General features: G+C 35.9%; 1 protein-coding gene across 5 annotated transcripts in view; it reads right to left on the bottom strand.

The window, feature by feature from the left end:
• Nucleotides 1-22,645, bottom strand: part of STK38L (serine/threonine kinase 38 like) — a 140,856-nt gene that overhangs the window by 11,572 nt on the left and 106,639 nt on the right. For all 5 annotated transcript variants that reach the window (XM_077170378.1, XM_077170380.1, XM_077170379.1 and 2 more), the window contains 3 exons: nucleotides 17,630-17,681; nucleotides 5,120-5,242; nucleotides 4,790-4,873 (listed from right to left, as the gene is read on the bottom strand). In XM_077170378.1, coding sequence (XP_077026493.1) covers nucleotides 4,790-4,873; nucleotides 5,120-5,242; nucleotides 17,630-17,681 — 259 coding nt within the window. The remainder of the gene's footprint in view (nucleotides 1-4,789; nucleotides 4,874-5,119; nucleotides 5,243-17,629; nucleotides 17,682-22,645) is intronic.

Raw genomic sequence — 22,645 nt, 5'->3', positions numbered from 1 at the left:
AAATATGGGGAACTTCAGGAAAGAGTTTGTTTTAACGTGTATCTTTAAGCTTGAAAATGTGGGTTCTACAAGTATATTATGGGTAGCTGAAGTCTTTGAGGGAAGACAATGATTAGCTTAAAAATTTCTAACCAGCATCTCCACCCAGCCAAAATCCTGACTTTGTCATTTAAATTTAGGGTACTGGTCTGACTTTTAAAACTTAAACATAGCAAGGAATGTGCTGTAGATTTGTATGACAGAACTAAGATCCTTAGCAAACTATGTTTTACTGTTAATAGTCAAAACAAAAGGCTTGGCTTGGCCTTTAGCTGTTTAGTATATTTTTAAGAAGTAGAAACTTTTATCATATATTTGTATTATAAACTATTAATTTATTTCCATAATATAAACTCTTCACAATATCTACAAATATAAGCTACAACAAATTAGTATAGTTTGGGGGTTCTGTCACCAACTTTTGTCAGACACATAATTACTAGAGATACTATTACATGAAAGTTTTATAGACTGGAAAATTTTATAAACTGAGTAATTTAATTTGTGAGGTTAATTTGCAGATGCTTTTGCATTACTATATTTATATACTTTTCTTCAAAGATTAATTGGCAATAATATTTGATTTTATGCTTTTGCTATTTTCAATGTACACAATATAATTGGCTTCAAAGCACATGACAAAACAAATTTTGGGAATTTTTTCATGACAATAAAATATGATCTACTTAAAATATCCTACTTGACATTAATGTATTATTAGCTGGTGCTATAAATGCTCTGAAATCAAAACGTAGAATATGAGTCAGGAACTAAGAACTTGCTCTCTGGCACCAAAAACCTTTACAATCTCTCTGGATTTATCTCCTTACATAAAATATGTAGCAAAAATTCTTACCTCTCACCTTTTAAAAAGTATTTTAAGGTGGTAAAGGAAATCCTTAAACTTTTGATGTTGCAGCTGATGCTGACAGGAGAAATAACTACATCATAAACTTGGCTTGATTATTTTAAAATATTTTAAAGCAAGTTTACAGGATATATTTCTAAAATGAGATCCAAAGGATGGGAAATTTGACTCACAGTAACCTAGTACCATGACAGTAGAGCATTAAACATGATAAAACTTAAAATACTGACATATTAGAATTGACTGGGAAAAGTTTTTTCTAAAATGAAATTCAGTGGCAACAAATGCAGAGTAACTTATGTAGGGAGAAAAACATAATGCCAAATGGAAAATGGACTTGATGTTGGGCTCCAGTGAGATTGCCCCTCAGTGTTCCAGAGGCTCTTCTGCTTTTGGCAAAATAATCTAGAGTAGGCTTGTCCAGTGGATATATAATGAGAGCCACATATGTAATTTAAAATTCTCTAATAGCCACATTAAAAAGTAAAAAGAAATGGGGAAATTAATTTTAATAAATATAGTTTATGTAACCCAATATAACTAACATATCATCATTTCAACATGAAATCAATATAAAAAGAGATAGTATACATTCTTTTTTTTTCCCACTGTTTTCAAAATCTAGTGTATATTTTACACTTATAGCACATCTCAAATCAGACTAACCACATTTCAAGTGCCCAGTGGCCATACATGGCTGGTGGCTAAAGACTAAAGCTTAAACAACTGCCTACCTTTGTCCTTCCTTTAAAAGCTTATCTAGAACTAATCTCAGTTTGGCTTAGATTCCTATTACTTCCTTGTTTCTGAGGCTATCCACTTCACCAAGACCATTTGGTCCATCATTGTCTGTAATTCTCTAACTCAATATCCTTTTCCCGTGAAATCATGAACTGTCTTCAACAAAGTACCCTATAAACTATTCTCTGAGGGTTTCCATCACCTTTTCACCCTATCTGAAACCAGGCTGTCTAACAAGGATTCTGTCCTCCTGAAACCTTGTCAATAATGGTTTGCGTTTCTCTCACATTTTGTGTACTTCAAGGCCTGATGAGGGGGTAGGTACCTTCCTCATTTTCCATGGCTGCTCGTGAACCATTCTGACATCAGCCTTCTCCAAAACCCCCAGCTGTGCAATAGCTATGGAACATCGGCTACCATCCTTCCTCACAGTTAGCATTTGCAAACCTCTTGGCCAATCCATCTCATTTATTCACATCTTCCACTCATGGCTCATCATCTTCCTTTCCTCCTTTTTTTTTTTTTTTTGGCATGGGCAGGCTCCAGGATTCGAATCCAGGTCTCCAGCTCAGCAGGCAAGAATTCTTGCCACCACCCTCCTACATTAACGACCATATCAGATAAACCATCTAATAACCTATCTACACAATATTTTGACCTTTTCCTCTACTCCAATGATATTTTTCTCTACTACACCTCAGCCACCCATGGTATTCTTTTTGTCTTTCTCATCACCAATAGTTGTACCCCTTCTAAAGTCTCAAGTTCAAAGAATCCTCCTCTCTCTAGCTCATATTCTTTCAACTCTCATCCTCTATGCCATGGACCCTACTACAATTTTTTTTTCTATTACCTTACAACCTCTTTTTTACTTCACTCAGCCTATAATCTGTCATTATGATCACTGTTTTCATTTGTTTGTTTGTGTTACAAAAGTCTTAAACTCCCTTCCTGCATTATATTTACCTGGCACAATACCAACCCTGTTTATTCTGGACCTGCCCCTGCACAACTAAGCAGATTTTCTACTAGAGAAAAATCACCCAACTAAATCAAATGGTTGCACTTCAAATACATAATCTCAATACGCATTCAACAGTTATTTCCCTAGCAAATCTGTGTTTCCACACTTTAAAATGATTATTTCATAACTTCTCTCTCCTAACATCTCTAACAAGTTATCCCTCCTTCACTCTGACCTTACTTAATTGCCCTCAGGCAGAAACTCAAAACTTTCCATGCCAGATCTGTCAGCCATCCTGCATTTGTTCCCATTTTCTCTGCTTTTTCTTCTACTTTAATAGAAAGGACCCTGCTTTTATCAAAGACCAACTCCTCGAAATGTCTTCCACTATACTGGAAATTATCTTCCCCTTCTCTCCTGCATCTTCAATTTTTTTCTTTCTAATAGATTTTTCCCATCAGTCTTCAAACGTGCCACAGAATTTCCTATCTTTACAAAAATATTTTTGACCCTAAACCTCACATTGTCAGTCTATCTTTTATTTTACTTCACAGAAAAGATTTATCTATACTTACTCTCTCCACTTCTTGCTTCCCATTCCCTTTTCCACCCTCCAATCCATTGGAATGGTCTTTGACAAGTTATCCAGTCTCCATATTGTGAAATCCAATGGTTTGTCCTTCTTTTGTTCCCTTTCTTTACAGCATTCAACATATATGAACACTCACCTTCTCCTTCAAATGCTTTCTTCTCTTGAGTTCCGTGATACCACATTCTCCTGCTTTTCCACTGACTAGATGGTCCTTCTTGGTCTCCCTCATGGGTTCCTTCTCTAGGGCTTAGATCTAGGCCCTCTTTTCTATTCTGTCTATACTCTTTCCCTAGGCAATCTCATCCTGTTCCCTTAAATATTATCAATGTATTGACAACATGCAAATGCTTTTATCTGGTTCAAACTTTTCTTCATACTCTAGCCAACTGTGAAATTATTATCTCTACTTGGATAGCTATTAGGCAGCTCAAATTTAATGAAACACTAAGAAAATTCATGATTCCCACTGTCTCCTAACTTGTTCCTCTCCAACACTTTCTAAATCTATAAATGACACCATCATGCCTCCCATTCCTTGAGTCAAAATTCTTGGCATTATCCTTAATTCTTCCCTTTCCTTTACTACCCTCATTCCTCCTCTCAGCCTCCAATAAACAATCCATCAGCAAATTCTGTTGTTCTTCTTTCAAAATATATACTCAATTTATTTAACTTTTCTTCAACTTTACCATTATAGTGCTAGTATAAACTACATTCACAAATTTCTTGGAAGTCCCTTAACTGGTCTTCCTGCCTAATTCTTACTTTTCCTACAAGCAAGGATTGGGATTGATTTATTTTTTTTTAACTTAAATTAGATCATGCCACTCACCTGCATAAACGAAACAAAACCCCTGTATTTCCAGAATCTAAAATAGTACTTGGCACTACAGTAGGCACCCACTATATATTTTTTCAGTAGAAGGTGAAAAAAAGTGAAAGTGAAAACATGCAGTGAAAAAGGGATCAAAGTGGGTCAAAGTTCAAAAGAAGTCAATATTATATTGCTATAATAACAAAATGAGCTTCAGGTAGGAAATAAAAGACTGAAATAAAACAAAGTATGGAAAGGCACCACCTCCCTCTATAAGCCCCATGGTTGAGTCCTTCACTAGAATCTGTATTCAATTTAGGGTTCTACAGACTGTTCACCTGACTGGAAAACACAAGCTAACACATAATGCTATCCAAATTTCAGATTATGTAGCCACCCCAAAGAAATGTATTAAGCGAAAGGAAACATGGAGAAAGCCCAGGAATATAAAAAAAGAAGCAGTTACATTTTTGGAAATATATCAAATCAGCAAACTTTGAGGAAGCTAGTTTTGCTCATTTGATATGGGATAGGAAGGAATGGAAAGTTCTGAGAATTGTCCTTTATTTTCATTCTTCAGAAAAGTAATTATTGCAGAAGGTATTTACATTACAAACTTAGAAGAAATTTTAACAATAAGATAAACATTGAAACATGCTATCAAAATAACCTGGCGTGTAGCTTTTTTAGTCTAATATTTACACTTACTTATTACTCTAACACCTAATCAGTGGACATTCCTATGCAATACATGTATTGAAGAACACATACCTGCTCTTTTTCAAGCATATCAGCCTTTCTCAGTATCTTCATCGCATAGATATGACCTGTATCTTTCTTTTGGACTAGCCGTACCTAGAATATAAAAATGTCATATTATAAAGGCGAAACAGTCACTACTATTTACTCAGTAGTGAAAGTTCAGTTCTTTTAAAGAAAGCAGGAACTTGCCACAGTATTTCAGGAATTATTTTTTAATAGACATTTCAAACTACCTTTAAGATATATATATATATATATATATATATATATTTTTTTTTTTTTTTTTGAGATCAAATGGGTAGAATTTCCAACAGAGGTGACTTCAAGAAAGAAGCACACCTCTCCAAAAGCTCCTCTTCCTATAACTTTCAGGGACTCAAAGTCATCCAAGCCAAGTCTGGTCCTCTTGAGTCGTAAGAATTCTGTTTCTTTGCGGGCATGTTGTGATCTGCGTAACTTTTTCTATGAAAAAAAAAAGAGAGAGAGACAATTTAAAAGAATGATTTATAATCAGGTTGTTTCAAAGGAATTCTGCAACATTATAGATACTACACATAAAAATGGTAGTAAAGATATCTTAAATATTATGTATTAATGCTACAATTCACCAAAGTCAAGAATTTATTAAGCACGGTGTGCTGGTTTGAAAGGATGTATGTTCCCTAGAGAAGCCATGTTTTAATTAAAATCCCATTTTGTAAAAGCAGAATAATCCGTATTCAATACTGTATGTTTGAATCTGTAATTAGATCATCTCCCCGGAGATGTAACCCAATCATGAGTTGTTGTTAAGCTGGATTAGGTGACGGTGTGTCTCCACCCATTTGGGTGGGTCTTGATTAGTTTCTGAAGTCCTATAAAAGAGGAAACATTATGGAGAATGAGAGAGATTCAGAAAGGGCAGAGAATACTGCAGCACCATGAAGCAGAGTCCACCAGCCAGCGACCTTTGGAGATAAAGAAGGAAAATGCCTCCCGGGGAGCTTCATGAAACAGGAAGCCAGGAGAAGAAGTTAGCAGATGACGCTGTGTTTGCCTTGTGCCCTTCCAGATGAGAGAGGAACCCTGATCGTGTTCACCATATGCCTTTCCAGATGAGAGAGAAACTCTGAATGTGTCCGCCACGTGCCTTTCTCACTTGAGAGAGAAACCCTGAACTTCATCGGCCTTCTTGAACCAAGGTATCTTTCCCTGGATGCCTTTAATTGGACATATCTATAGACTTGTTTTAATTGGGACATTTTCTCAGCCTTAGAACTGTAAATTAGAAACTTATTAAATTCCCCTATTTAAAAGCCATTCTGGTATATTGCATTCTGGCAGCTAGCAAACTAGAACACACGGAAAGAATAAAACAAACTAAAGAAAACCACTCTTTTTTTCAAACCAGTTTTATTCACATACCGTACAATCAATGGCTCTCCGTATAATCAGAGTTGTGTGTTTGCATCACCACAATCAACATTTTCATTGCTCCAAAAAGAAAAACTCCATGTCTTTTATAACCCTTATTACTGACACTCAGCATTGGTCTGGCATTTTGTGATAACTGATGGAAGATTATTATAAAACTACTGTTAACTGCATCCACAGTTTGTATTAGGTGTATTTTCCCCTTATACCACCCTATTATTAACACCTTACAATAATGTTCACAAATAACATTCTTATATTTGTATTATTAACTACAATCATTGTCCACAACAGGGTTCACTGTGTTATACAGTCCTATATTTTATCCTCTAGTTTTCCTTCTAAAGACATACACAGGAAGTGAGTCCTCCAATTTCGTTTTTCCTTTTTGATGTTGATTTTGGTTATTTGGGGCCCTTGCCAAATAAACTTGATAACTGGCTTTTCCATTTCTTCAAAGTTGGCCATTAGAATTTTGATTATGAATATACTGACTCTGAACATCAATTTGGGTAGAAATGACATCTTAATGATTTTTAGTCTTCCAATCCATGAGCATGGAACATTGTTCTATTTACTTAGGTCTTCTTTGATTTCTTTAAGCATGTTTTGTATTTTGTAAATATAGGTCCTTTACATCTCTGGCTAAATTTATTCCTAGGTATATGTTTCTTTTAGTTGCTGTGCAGGTTTGAAAGGATGTATGTACCCTAGAAAAGCCATGTTTTAATCCTAATCCCATTTTGTAAAGGCAGCCATTTCTTCTAATCCCTATTCAGCACTGCACGTTGGAAACTTTAATTATCATCTCCCTGGAGATGTGACTCAATCAAGAGTGGTTGTTAAATTGGATTAGGTGGAGATGAGTCTCTGCCTGTTCCAGGTAGGTCTTGTTTAGTTTATTGGAATCCTATAAAAGAGTAAATACTTCAGAGAAAGGGGGAGATGCAGAGAGAGCAGAGAAAAACAACATAGCCATGAGAAGCAGAAAGTCCACCAGCCAGTGACTTTTGGAGATGAAGAAGGAAAATACATCCTGGGGAGCTTCATGAAACAGGAAGTCAGGAAAGAAAGCTAGCAGATGATGCCGTGTTCACCATGTGTCTTTCCAGATGACAGAGAAACCCTGACAGTGTTCACCATGTGCCTTCTCATTCGAGAGAGAAACCCTGAACTTCATCAGCCTTCTTAAACCAAGGTATCTTTACCTGGTTGCCTTACATTGGACATTTCTATAGATTTGTTTTAAGTGGGACATTTTCTCAGTCTTAGAACTGTAAAACTAGCAACTTACTAAATTCTCCTTTTTAAAAGCCATTCCGCTTCTGGTATATTGCATTCCAGCAGCTAGCAAACTAGAACAGTTGCTATTGTACAAATGGAATTTTTTTCTTTATTTCTTCTTCAGATTGCTCATTACTAGTATATAGAAACACTACCGATTTGTGTGCATTGATCATATGTTCCACCATTTTGTTGAACTCATATATTAGCTCAATAGTTTGTTGTAGATTTTTCAAGGCTCTCTAAATATAGGATCATAACCTCTGCAAACAGTGAAAGTTTTACTTCTTCCTTTCAATTTGAATGCCTCATATTTCTTCTTCTTCTCTACATGGTTTGGCTAGGACTTCCAGTACAATATTGAATAACAGATGACGCACGGCATCCTTATCTTAGAGGGAAAAGCCATTCTATTATCAACAAGTGATAATCCTTTATCTTGAGGTAAATATTTCATCTTAACCAGTTAAGCATTTTTCAATATCTATACATTACACATTTATACTTTCAACTACATGTTAACTGAATTCAAAATAAAAGTTAAACTTTAGGAATGCTAATAGTATTATGATATTGATTTCTATTCTGCTAAGAAATCTACTTTGCTTGAATCCCCTCATTTCAAAGGTTGCTTTGTTACAACTACTATTCTTGTAGTAGTTTTTCCATAGGGAATAACTTATGGTAGAATTTATTCTTGGAAAATTTTTAATAAATTGTTTGAGCTTTGGCAAATAACTTACCAAAAAATAGGACAGTGCAAAAAATTACTAGTAGAATGCATTAAAATATTCAAGTTAGGAATTTCATAATCGATTCTCCAAAGATTAAAAAAATAACTACCATTAATAAGCAATACTAAGAAGTAACTGAAGGTTACAAAAAAAAGGGAGTTTATTTCATTGTTCTAATTCTCATTCCATCCTTAGCCACACACCACCCCCACTCTATTTTTGAAAAAGTTAGCTCCTAACGGAGGTGACATAGAGTGGGAAATAAACAGAATCAGTGAAAATAATTAAACTTCTGTTCACCTTTAACTGAACCTCATCAAGTTTCAGAGATTTAATTCTGAAGGGGTGACACATCAGTCTGACCATAACAGCTCAGAAACATTACTCCTAAATGCAGCTCAAGGCATACCCACTGAAAAAGTCCCTTCCTACTCTTGTGTATAGCTGTATTTAAGAGGGTAAGGAGAACTATTAATTAGAAACATATAAATGTGTATCATCAATGCAATGGAATCGATACTTATAAAAGTTTAAAAGGATGAGATCAAGAAATTATTTAAGTGTCTTCAATTTAGTCAAACAATTAAATGAAGTTATACTCTCAGGCACACCAATGGTGGAAATTATGACAGAATGAAGATCAAAGTCAAGTACTCAAGTTAGAAGCTTTGCTGTCTTTTCCCATTTCTAATATAGCAGGCAACAATGAAAGAGAAATTTTGGGGGGTAAGAAGTCAGGCAGCAAAGGAAATTAAATAACTATAATAAAGGTACAATAATTATTACTCTATTTACGTAAAACATATCCATATCTGGTGGCTATATATTAATTTAAAAAAATAGACATAAAAAAAGAAAATATATATATATATCCCTAATCATGGGATTAGGTGGATTTCTCTTTTAAATATGAGTTTAGTGCAGAACACTTATCCTATAACAAAAACAAAGATGGATCCTAGAGAAACAGTGAAAAATATTTTTTTGTTTCTTTTTACATATACACATAGTATTCAAGATTATCTTGTGAATAATTAAAAAATAACTGAATTACTAATAAAATTAAAGAAAAACCAAAGGTAGCTTGTTGAAACACTTTAAGACTACAATAAAAATGCCACATGGTGGCACTGTAGTATCACTATAGTATCTTTCAAGGTAGTTTAAAATAAAGTTACATAAATGATTAAACATAAGAATTTTGAAGAGACATTTTGTATTTCTATCTTCATAGATTATAAAATAGAATACCAGTTGGGTACAGCTGTAGAAACTTTAAGCTGAATGAAAAAGATGACATTAATAGTTTCATGAATTATGCTCAAAACCGACAGAAAAGAGAAAGGTTACAAAAGAAAATAATGTTCACTTATTAACTGAATAAATGTTCAGTTAATATCTGACTGGTTGTATAATGCAGCAAATAAAGGATGTGTGCAGACTTTTAGAGATAGATATTTAATGGCAGAAATATGTATGGCACATAATATTCTACATAAATAGGAGTCACCTATAACATTGTTACATTACTTCAAAAAATCAGTTCCATGACTTTAGTCTTAAAAATCAGTGTTGCAATATGCAACTATGTGATGTTATTAAGAATTACTGATTGTACATGTAGAATGGAATGATTTCTAATTGTTTTGTTAATTCTTTTTTTAATTAATAAAAAAAAAACTATAAAAAAAAATCTGTAGCATTTCTATACACTAGCAATGAACAAGCGGAGGGGGAAATCAAGAAACGAATCCCATTTACAATTGCAACTAAAAGAATAAAATACCTAGGAATAAATTTTTTTTTTTAATTTTTTTATTAATCAAAAAAAAGAAAAGAAATTAACACAACATTTAGAAATCATTCCATTCTACAAATGCACTCAGTAATTCTTAGTATCATCACATAGATGTATGATCATCATTTCTTGGTACATTTGCATCGATTTAGGAAAAGAACTAGCAAAACAGCAGAAAAAAATATAGAATGTTAATATAGAGAAGAGAATTAAAATAATAATACTAATAATATATATATATATATATAAAGGAAAAAGAAAAAAAACAAAAACAAAAGATACAAACACACAAACAAACAAACAAAAAACCATATTTCAGGTGCAGTTTCATTCAGTGTTCCAACCTAGTTACATTACACTTAGGTATTATTGTGCTGTCCATTTTTGAGTTTTTGTATCTAGTCCTGTTGCACAGTCTGTATCCCTTCAGCTCCAATTACCAATTATCTTACCCTGTTTCTAACCCCTGCTGGTCTCTGTTACCAATGATATATTCCAAGCTGATTCTCAAATGTCGGTTCACATCAGTGGGACCTTACAGTATTTGTCCTTTAGTTTTGGGCTAGACTCACTCAGCATAATGTTCTCTAGGTCCATCCATGTTATTACATGCTTCATAAGTTTAGTCTGTCTTAAAGCTGCATAATATTCCATCGTAGGTATACGCCACAGTTTGTTTAGCCACTCGTCTGTTGATGAACATTTTGGCTGTTTCCATCTCTTTGCAATTGTAGATAATGCTGCTATAAACACTGGTGTGCAAATGTCCGTCTGTGTCTTTGCCCTTAAGTCCCTTGAGTAGATACCTAGCAGTGGTATTGCTGGGTCGTAATCCATTCTGCCATTCTATGTCTTTTGATTGGGAAATTCAGTTCATTAACTTTTAGTATTATTACTGTTTGGATAATATTTTCCTCTACCATTTTGGCTTTTGTATTATATATATCATATCTGATTTTCCTTCTTTCTACACTTTACTCCATACCTCTCTCTTCTGTCTTTTCGTATCTGACTCTAGTGCTCCCTTTAGTATTTCTTGCAGAGCTGGTCTCTTGGTCACAAATTCTCTCAGTGACTTTTTGTCTATAAATGTTTTAATTTCTCCTTCATTTTTGAAGGACAATTTTGCTGGATATAGGAGTCTTGGTTGGCAGTTTTTCTCTTTTAGTAATTTAAATATATCATCCCACTGTCTTCTAGCTTCCATGGTTTCTGCTGAGAAATCTACACATAGTCTTATTGGGTTTCCCTTGTATGTGACAGATTGTTTTTCTCTTGCTGCTTTCAAGATCCTCTCTTTCTCTTTGACCTCTGACATTCTAACTAGTAAGTGTCTTGGAGAATGCCTGTTTGGGTCTATTCTCTTTGGGGTGCGCTGCACTTCTTGGATCTGCAAATTTAGGTCTTTCATAAGAGTTGGGAAATTTTCAGTGATAATTTCTTCCATTAGTTTTTCTCCTCCTTTTCCCTTCTCTTCTCCTTCTGGGACACCCACAACACGTATATTTGTGCGCTTCATATTGTCATTCAGTTCCCTGATCCCCTGCTCAAGTTTTTCCATTCTTTTCCCTATAGTTTCTGTTTCTTTTTGGAATTCAGATGTTCCATCCTCCAGTTCACTAATTGTAGCTTCTGCCTCTTTAGATCTACCATTGTAGGTATCCATTGTTTTTTCCATTTTTTCTTCTTTGTCCTTCACTCCCATAAGTTCTGTGATTTGTTTTTTCAGATTTTCTATTTCTTCTTTTTGTTCAGCCCATGTCTTCTTCATGTCCTCCCTCAATTTATTGATTTGGTTTTTGAAGAATTTTTCCATTTCTGTTCGTATATTCAGCATTAGTTGTCTCAGCTCCTGTATCTCATTTGAACTATTGGTTTGTTCCTTTGACTGGGCCATATCTTCAATTTTCCGAGCGTCATCCATTATGTTCTGCTGGTGTCTGGGCATTTGATCAGATTTCCCTGGGTGTGTTACGCAGCTGGTTGAAAGCTTTTTCTGTGAAATCTCTGGGCTCTGTTTTTCTTTTCCTGCCCAGTAGGTGGCGCTCGTGGCGCTCGTCTGTCTGCAAGGCAGTCGGCCCGGGAAACCGCGCGTGGAGGTGGGGGTCGCTGGCCGCCGCGGCTTGGGAGAGTGCCGGTCCTAATTGCCCAGCTGGCCCGAAACGCCAAGCGTGACGGGAGGGCCCCGCTATCCAACGTTCCCAGTCAGGCCGGTGAGCCACGTGCGTGGAGGGGACCCCAGTCGCCAGCCGCCCCGGCCGGGAAAACGCGCGCCCCTCAGGTAGCTCACCGCAGCAGATTCTCCCTGCCCGTTCAGCTGTTCCAGAATGGGGTACGCTGTCTTTTTGGTCTCTGTCGTGACTCCGGGAGCTGTTTTGTATTGTTTCTATTTCTTTAGTTGCTTTTCTGGAGGAGGAACTAAGACCCGCGCGTCTTACTAAGCCGCCATCTTCTCCGGAAGTTCCCTAGGAATAAATTTAACTAAAGAGACAAAAAACCTATATAAAGAAAACTACAAAAAACTGCTAAAAGAAATCACAGAAGACCTAAACAGATGGAAAGGCATACCGTGTTCATGGATTGGAAGACTAAATATAGTTAAGATGTAAAAAAAAAAAAAAAAAAAAAAATCAGTGTTGCAGTCCAGAGGTAGTTGAATCAAGTTCACATTAAAAAAAAAAAAAAAAAATCGGGAAAAGGCATGTTTACAAATCTATTAGTGAGTTGTGTAAATTAAGTAGTTTTGAAAGACAAATTGAAACATTTTTGAGGTAATCTCTTCCTTTTCTCTCCAAAGAAGCCACAAAAATCTGTGGACAAAACTTAATAGTTCATGGCTCTTTTTTTGTAGCTCGAACTTGCCTATTTTAATTTTCAATTAGCGTAAATAATATCGCATGTTTGAAGAAACTAGAAATACATCATTTTCTTCCTTTCTCCATTCCTTTAAAAATGGGTATTCCTCAAACTCTCAACCAGCAGTGTGTCCAGTTTTTGTGTAAGATACAGAGTACATAAAAGTTTTGAGACATGAAAGGGTTCAGAGTAGCAACTTCATTTCAGTATGTCTTACATGGCCTCATACAGTATAAAATTTACACAAATTCTCACAATAATTTCCCACTAAGAGGTGAGTTAAGGATGAATACTAGTTTTCTTTAAAAAATAACCAGATACTATTTTTATAAAGCTATTTAAAAAAAAAACCCACCTCAAACAAACTGTGTTTAGACCAAAGGAATACAACCTAAGATAGCATTATGAAATCAACCTACCAGCTTCTCTCATTTATGTTGCCTGCTAGACTCTTGGCCATCTGTTATGTAACTTCTCTCATAGACTCCAAGTTAAGATTTTATGTTTAAGATTTTCATATCAATATGATGATGAATAATGGCTATTAATACAGTTATGATTATAGGTAGTTTATTAATTATAAGAAAGTTATTAATATTAATAATAAAAATGAAGAAAGATGTGCTGTCTTATTTTTTCTCCATACTCTAATACAGATTTAAATCATTACTTTTATAAGATTTAAGGAACAAATATAAAATGAGTTTTTAAAATATTTCATTGAAATTTTACGTACATAATAAATAATTTAAAATGTAAAATTATGTAAATTTTCAAGATTGAGACAACTGATCAAAAAAGTAACCATCTTTGGGATAAATCATAAAATATTTTGTTATTTGATTTAAATACTGCATGTTAGTTTGAAGTTGTTATGTAATCCATTCCTGTGGGTACAGACCAATTGTAGGTGGGAACTTTGGGTTAGTTCTTTCAATTGAGATGTGACCCACCCCTTTCAAGGTGAGTCGTGTGTGTGTATGTGTGTGTGTGTGCATGCACGCGTGTGTGTGATCTGAAGACACTTTATTTTTATTTTTTAATTTTTATTAATAAAGCCAATCAACATACAATATGAACATTTTTTCATCACATAGTTGTATATGCATCATCATGATCATTTCTTAGAACATTGCATCAATTCAGAAAAAGAAATAAAAAGAAAACAGAAAAAAAACATACATAACATATTACTCCTTCCTTTCATTGATCATTCACACTTCCATCTACTGAATTTAACATTTGTTCCCCCTATTATTTTTTTATTTTTAACCCATGTTTTACTTATCTGTCTATATGGTAGATAAAAGAAGCATCAGACACAAGGTTTTCACAATCACAGTCACACTGTGAAAGCTATATCATTATACAATCACGTTCAAGAAACATGGCTACTGGAACACAACTCTACATTTTCAGGCAGTTCCCTCCAGCCTCTCTGTTGCACCTTAAATAAAAAGGTGATATCTATTTAATGAATAAGAATAACCTCCAGGATAACCTCTCGACTCTGTTTGGAATTTCTCAGCCATTAACACTTTATTTTGTCTCATTTCTCTCTTCCCCCTTTCGGTCAAAAAGGTTTTCTTAATCCCTTGGTGCTGAGTCCCAGCTCATTCTAGGACTTCTGTCCCATGTTGTCAGGAAAGTCCACACCCCTGGGAGTCATGTCCCACACAGAGAGGGGGAGAACAGTGAGCTTGCTTGTAGTGTTGGCTGAGAGAGAGAGAGAGAGGCCACATCTGAGCAACAAAAGAGGTTTTCTTGGGGGTGACTCAAAAGCCTAATTTTAAGTAGCCTTGACCTATCCTTTGTGGGGTTAAGTTTCATATGAACAAACCCCAAGATTGGGGGCTCAGCCTATTGCTTTGGTTGTCCCCCTGCTTGTGAGAATATCAAGAATTCTCTACCTGGGGAAGTTGAATTTTTCCCCTTTCTCACCATCCCCCCAAGGGGACTTTGCATATACTTTTTTTATTCACTGTTCAAATCTCAATGTGAGTCTTATCCTTTTACTGGAATCCTTTAAGAGAGATGAAATTAAGAAAAGTTCACACGAAAAGCCCTGGAGAAGCTAACTGAGAACCCACAGATGCTCAGAGGGGAAGCTGCTGAGGCCAAAAGCTGAAAGCAATGAAGCCTGGGAGAGGAGGACCAGCAGATGCCAGCCCTGTACCTTCCCATGTGACAGAGGTGAGCCAGGTGCCAGTGGCCTTTCTTCAGAGAAGGTATTGTCCTGTCGATGCCTTAATTTGAACATTTTCACGGCCTTTGAACTGTAAATTTGTAAGCAAATAAATCCCCACTGTAAAAGCCAACCTGTCTCTGGTTGCAACTATAAAGATACAGCTACAGTCCTTGGAAAAACGTCAGGGAAGATTAGATAGCAATATTTTAGATCAACAGCTGGAGGTCTACTCTTTAATATGGAACTCTTTTCTGATCACCAAAAACTGTTAAACTAATTAAAATGGGTTGTAACTCCTTATTGCCTAGAAAAGTATACATTTCTTAGTAAGCTATTCCAAGCTACTTTACCATTATTTGCTATCAACTTACCGTACTATTTCCTTTATTGCTCAAATAATATTACTCATTACTCTGCCTATCTAGTCATCTTTTGTATCTCTCTCTTATTTTTAATGGAAATTCTACCCATTCTTTAAACTTCAAATTAAAGGTTACCTCATTCATTAAGCCTTTACTGATTCCTTGAATTAGAAAAAAAAATCTTTGTATTTTCAATGTTTGCCACATTCTACCATTTACACATAATTTTACACATACAATAGCGTTATCTCTCTTTCTAATCTGTACATTCCTTGAGGGCACCATCCATTGCTCATTTGTTAATTATTCATCAAATATTTATTCTAGCCTCTGGAGATGTAATGCTGAATAAGACATGGTCTAGGAAGTCGTGGAGTTTCTAGTCTATGGAGAACAATATCTTATGTGCAATATGGGCACTGGAACAAAGTGTTACAGTAGAATGTAGGAGTACGTTAGGAGATTGGGACGATTTCCCAGTAAAAGTAAAGCCTAAGTGGGACCTAAAGCTCCTAGAATAGTTGGGCAGCAGGAGTTAGGAAGAAGTCCAAGTGGCATATAGAAAGTGAAGAAGTCCATAGGGAGAGAGGGGAAACTAAAGTAGTTCAATATTGTTGGTCAGTTCCGGGGTGTGGTGACAAGAGAGACTAGAGACACAAGCAGAGGCTAAATCCTAATTCTCTATGCCAGTCTTAAAAAGTCTGCCCTTATCCTGAGAGCAATGAAGTCAATGATGGTTATTCAGTAAAGGAGTGAAGTAATCAACTGTTTCTCAGGAAAATCACTCTGCCTGGTTGTAACACGCAGAAAAGTTGGGGTAGGAGTGGGGCCAAGTTTGAAATAAGGGAGCAGTTATTCTTCAGATGAAATATACAGGAATTTAATTAGAGTATGTGATGGTTAGGTTCTGGTGTCAACTTGGCTGATGATTTGCCCGGTTGTCTGGTCAGGAAAGTACTGGCTGGACCATTGCTGTAAGGATATTTTGACACTAGTTGATAAACTGGAAGCTGGTATATTAAATCAATAGTCGGTTGATTGCATCTGTGCCTAATGACATCTGAGATCAACTAAGGAGTGCCTCCTGCAATGAGGTAATCCAATCAGTTGAAGGCTTTTAAGGAAGAAAAGAGATTCTTTCACCGCTTCTTCAGCCAGTGAGCCTTTCCAGTGAAGTTAGTCTAGACCCTCAACAGAGCTGCCAGCTTCACAGCCTGCCCTATGGATTCTGGACTCTTCCATTCCCATGGCCGCATGAGACACCTTTATAAAATTCATATTTACAGATCCCTCCTGTTGGTTCTGTTTCTCTAGAGAACCCTGACTAACACAGGGTATAACATTAGAACTAAGGCAGTGGATACTTTTAAGAAACATTTAGAGGGCAGGCCACAGTGCCTCAGTGGCAGAATTCTCATCTGCCATGCTAGAGACCCAGGTTCACTTCCCAGTGTCTGCCCATCCAAAAGAAAAAAGAAATATTTAGAAAAAAATTTGATAAGCTCTTGCAATTGAGTAATTGTCTTGGTGCCTCACTTTCCTGTTCCACATACCTAGGATACTGCAGATACTATTTACCAAGTATATTTTCTTAGATTTTAAAAAGCTACCTTTTTAATCATGATAGGATCTGTGCTGGTTTGAATCTGTTATGTACCCCAGAAAAAGACCATGTTTTTTCATTTCATTCTTGTAAGGGCAGATCTATCGTGTTTGGGACCTTTTGCGTAGGCTATTTCAATTGAGATGTGATCCAGCCCATTCAAGATGAGTCTTCACTGGAGTCCTTTATGAGAGGATGAAAGGCAGGTATAGCAGGAGAACATAGAGAAAAACACCCAGAGACATTTGAAGACAGCCATGGAAACCAGAACTGAGAGAGCAGCACCAGCAGACATTGCCATGTGCATTCCCATGTGACAGAGGGACCCTGCATGCCAGATGCCTTTCCTCAGAGAAGGTATCTTCCTCCTGATGCCCTAATTTGGACACTTCCATGGCCTTAGAACTGTAAATTTGTAACCTGGCAAAACCCCATTGAAAAAGCCAAGCCATTTCTGGTGTATTGCATTTCAGCAGCTTTAGCAAATTGAAACAGCAACAAAGTAAGAAACCTATTCTCAAATACTGAAATCCATATTACTGAAGTTAAAATCATTTTTTTATCATAAATGAAAAAGTCAGGGGGGTTGCAGTAATTATAGCTTACATTACCTCTTCATCTGCTAATCCTTCTTCTTCCATGGCCACTTCTAATTTCTTCTGCCTTTTCAAAAGAAAAAATAATTTAAGTTTTAACTAAATTCCTAACTACTCCTGTTAAAGAAATATACATTTATTTATTCAAGTTTACTGCTTCAGTGATCTATGCTAAAAAACAAACCCTTTCAAGTCATTAAGAAGAGCTTTCTTTCTCACACCAATGAATAATTTACATCTAAAAAGTATTTCACTTTCTGGCCTAAACTAATTGTTAGGAAAGGTATGTTTTAATATTGAAAGCTCTGCCATCTAATGTTCAAGCCGTTAAAATCATTACTATTTATCAACATTTAGACTAGGGGTATATAAAGGTAAAGATAACAGCTACAAATCTAAATTTTTAAAGTGGATGATCCTGTGTTTGAATCCTGGTTCTAATACTCATTAGCTAAATTATCTTGTCTAAGTCCCTCATTTAACATCTATTCTTACTATTGCTAACTAGTCAAGGAAATATGCTCAATCCAGTTGAGTGTATTTTAGTCTATTTTAATTTTTTAAAACTTGGGAAGTCATACATGGATGTAAAATAACCCATTAACTACTAAATGTTTGTGTTTCTAAAAAACAGGCAGGTTTAATTATTCCTTTTTTAAAGATAGGTATCCTTGAACTTAGTTAAGCTAAGCATTTCACCCCCTTTTGGTCAGGGTAGGCAGAAAAAATGGTAAATGGAGAAATGGTTGTGGAAGACATTTTCAACTCACTTCCAAGTGATTATTAATAGTTTAATTTCTGTTATACTGTTTTTTCCTAAAGATAAACTGGGAGAACTCCTAATGATTTCTGGACTGTGCCAGAATAAGGCTCTTTCTAGGCTTTACCCAAGTGGGTACACTGGTTTTGGACTGAAACCATCATACAAATGTTAGGGTACTTTTTACTCAGGACAATATCTTCAAAGGTAAGTTCCTTCCTAAACAATTAAGATCACCAATTTCTTTCTTTCTTGTGGAAAATTCTATTAACAAAACTATCTAAAGCCTGTTGATAAATGAGCATCTCAATGGAGAAGATGAGATCCACAATATCCACTAACATGTTCTTGACCCACTGATTTTTATATTTCGTTTCTGTGTTATCCACCGCCCAAACCCAAATCCTTAGAATGGAATAAGTCTCTAACATCAGATTCCGGGCTGGCTATCATGCACCCCTAGGCAATGCAAAGCTGTTTCCTGAATGACTTCTACAGAGTTTTTTCCTCTTCAGAAAGAATTAAAGATTTAAAGGACCATTAACCTGGGAGGACTATAAGCAATATATAAGCAACTTTTAATCATCTCTCAAATCTCTATTAATCTCTGTCTTCAACCAATTCCAAACCTAACACTTCATGAAATCATTCCTAATTCTAGGAGAGATGCAGTAACTTTCATCTGTTACCAACATTTCTTAACAGGAAGACCCATACTCTCTCCTGTACTTTTTTTTTTTTGCATGGGCAGGTACCGGAACTGAACCCAGGTCTCCAGCATGACAGGTAAGAACTCTGACTGCTGAGCCACCATGGCCTGCCCTCTCCTCTATCTTTTTTAAAAATAGTTTTTCCCCGGCCACAGTGGCTCAGCAGGTAAGAGTGCTTGCCTGCCATGCCCGAGGACCCGGGTTCGATTCCCGGTGCCTGCCCATGTTAAAAAAAAAAGTTTTTCCCCTAAAATAAATATTATTATTTATCTAACAGGCCAAGCCATAAAAATTCATCATGTTTTCTTAAAGTTTAAGCTTTTGCAAAATAGGAGCTGAATGTTTCATTTGACTTCCACAGCTCTGAATGGAAACCATTTTTTTTTTTAATGTATCAGTAGATACTTTATTCTTACCCCCATTATTTGGGAATAGAAGGCAAATTTTAATTAACTTTAAGGGTTCAGTGTGAAAAGCCAATGAACCTTTAAAATTCTAATAAATAGAGAACTTCCAGGGAAGATGGTAGAGTCAGGAGCTCCAGGACTCACTCCTCCTCCACACCCAGCTAGTGGACAGGCAGAAACTGTCTGATACAACTGTTCTGGGGCTGTGGAGGCCAGGCAAGAACTGTACAGCATCCAGGGAAGAGCAGGACAAAAAAAGGCTGAGAAATTAAAGTAAAAAACTCTGCACAGCTCACTAATATAGCAAAGTGGATATTCATAATAACTTTTTACTTGATATTTTGAGAACATACACAATTTTGATAGTTAATCAAATGATATTTAAGATAGTGTTTAATAGTTAGACTTTAAGAAATCCTGATGTCTGTAGCTATAGATTTTCTTCGTTCCTTCTTTTAATTTTAAATTGGTTTATGAAACATATTGTACAAACAGACTTTATGATAATTCCTTAGATTTTTTTACTATGCCTATGAATAAGCTAACTAAGATATCCATTTTAGGTGGTTAAGATTTTCATATGTTAACTGTAAAAATATTTGTATCTTCATATATTCCTGAAATCAGGAAAATATTTAGTAAGATAGGTCATTACGCTAGCAATACAGATATTAGTAAGAACTTTCTACTTGATATTTTGAGAACCTACACAGTTTTGACAGCTAATCATATGGTAGCTAAGATAGTGTTTAATGTTTAGAATTAGAACTTGGCTATCTATCTGAATTACTGTAGATTTTTTTCTTGTTACTTTAATTTTAAATTGGTTTATGAAACTTACTGCGCAAACACAGGTTTTACAATGATTAAAAAGAAAAAAAGAACTATAAGAAACTCACTCTGCAGTGGATTCCAGCGCCCATACCCCACTATCCAAGCAAGCCACCTCAGGCCCACGGTTGGATGCTGTGGACCCAGAGGGACACGGAAGCCCTCTTCCCCAAGAACAGGAGGTTGGGGCAGGGAGCACACAACCAGGTATAGATAAGGGCTTTTGAACAGTGAATTTAGAGCACTAGACACAGGTCTGAACAGCTATGTTAGCCTGTCCCAGACATGGAACACCCCGGCCATTGTTTCAACCCTGCTCCCGAAAGGTGGAGGTTTAAAGATGGAGGGCCTCCTTAGGTCTGCAGAGAACAGTTTATGGAGAGCAAAATCTGCTGGACAGACCAGAAAAGCATGGCTTTGGGGAGTCAGCAAAAAGGCTGTTTGGTGTCTTTCCTGACCCTCTCACCAGGGCTCTTTGAAACTTGTCTGTGCCTGCTTCTGGGTTCCTGGTCCTATTTTGTTTAGGAAATACAGAGTTAGGAAAGTCCTCTCCAGGCTGACCCTCCTCCCAGAACTAGCCCTGCAGTCAAAAGCAGCTAGAAGCAATGAAAGGAGAGTTAAAAAAAAAAACTATAACAGCAAAACAAAAACAAACAGAAAAGATCACAGCATTCAAGAGAAGAAACAGAAGAAGGGAAATTTTCTCCTGGGAGTGAAACAAATGCACAAATAGTGTAATCTTAAACTGTACCACATACCCAGGGAAAGAATCAGATGAAGGGGTGCAGGGGTAGTTCGGTAGAATTCTCGCTGCCATGTGGGAGACCTGGGTTCGATTCCCAGCCCATGCACTCAAAACAACTTTTTTTTCTACAAATGGTGCTGCAATAATGGGATAGTCACATAAAAAAAAAATGTGATTGCACTGTAAAACACACCTAAATAAATAAATAAATAAATAAATAAAGATCATATGAAGAAGACTGGAAAAAACTGATCAGTTAAATATGGGGAATTCCAAAGGTTCTAGAATAAATTGAACCAAGTGTAAAAGAAGAGCCTTAACACAAAGCCAATCAACAATAAAACCCTAGGCAAGAGATAGAAAAAGACCTTCAGAACAAACTGACCAAGATAAATCAGATGCCTAGACATGAGCAAAAACTTACAAGTCATATTAAGGAACAGGAAGATGTGGCCCAGTCAAAGAAACAAATGAAAAAGGTGGAGGACACACAGAACTTGGAACAACTAATCAGAGGTCTTCAAACAAATCTCCTAAGCCACTTCAAGCAGATGAAGCAAAATAAGGTTAAAAAGATAAAGGATATTAAGAACACATTGGGAGAGCACAGAGAATTTGAAAGTATAAAAAGAAACGTAGCAGAAGTTATGGGAATGAAAGGCACAATAGAAGAGATTAAAAATACACTATGGCATACCAGAGCAGATTTGAATGGGAAGAAGAACTGGCAAACTAGAAGACAGAACAATCAAAATCTTACAGACAGAAGAACAGATAGAGAAAAGAATGGAAAAAACTGAGCAGAGAGAGCAAAGTGCACAAACATGCATCATGAGTGTCCTATAAGGAGAGAAGGGAAAAAGGGACAGAAAGAGTTATTTGAGGAAAAATGGCTAGAATTTTTCCAACACTTAAGAAAGAAAGAAATCATATTATATTCAAGAAGCACAATATATTACAAACAGAATAAATACTTAAGATCTACTTCAAGAAACATACTAATCAGAATGTCAAATGCCAAAGATAGGGAATCGTGAAAGCAGTAATAGAAAAGTAATTCATCACATACAAGGGAACCACACTAAGTGCCAAATTCTCATCAGAAACCATGGAGGTAAGAAGGCAGTGATATGATATATTTAAGATACTGAAAGAAGAAAACTGGCAGCCAAGAATTATTTATCTGGCAAAAGTGTCCTTCAAAAATGAGCAAGAGTTGAAAATATTCATAGATAAACAGAAAGTGAGAATTCAACAACAGACCTGCCCTATATGAACCACTAAAGGAAGTTCTGCAAGCAAAAAGGAAAAGGCAGGAGAGACAGAGAGTAGAAATGAAAACTATAAGTAAGGTTAACTAAAGGTAAAAAGAGAGATAAAAATAATATGTGAAATATAAAAACCAAAGAATAAAGTGGTTGAAGTACTGCCTATACAGTAATAACATTGAATATTAATGGATAAAACTCCCCAATCAAGAAACACAGATTGTCAAATGATTTAAAAAGTATGACCAATCTATATGCTGTCTAGATTCACCATATATACAAGGACACAAAGACACTGAAAGTGAAAGGT

Source organism: Tamandua tetradactyla, chromosome 7 (genome assembly GCF_023851605.1).
Source record: "Tamandua tetradactyla isolate mTamTet1 chromosome 7, mTamTet1.pri, whole genome shotgun sequence".
In the NCBI taxonomy this organism is placed as follows: domain Eukaryota; kingdom Metazoa; phylum Chordata; class Mammalia; order Pilosa; family Myrmecophagidae; genus Tamandua; species Tamandua tetradactyla.
Note: the sequence above shows the minus strand (reverse complement) of the source record. Positions and strands in the feature narration are given on the sequence as shown.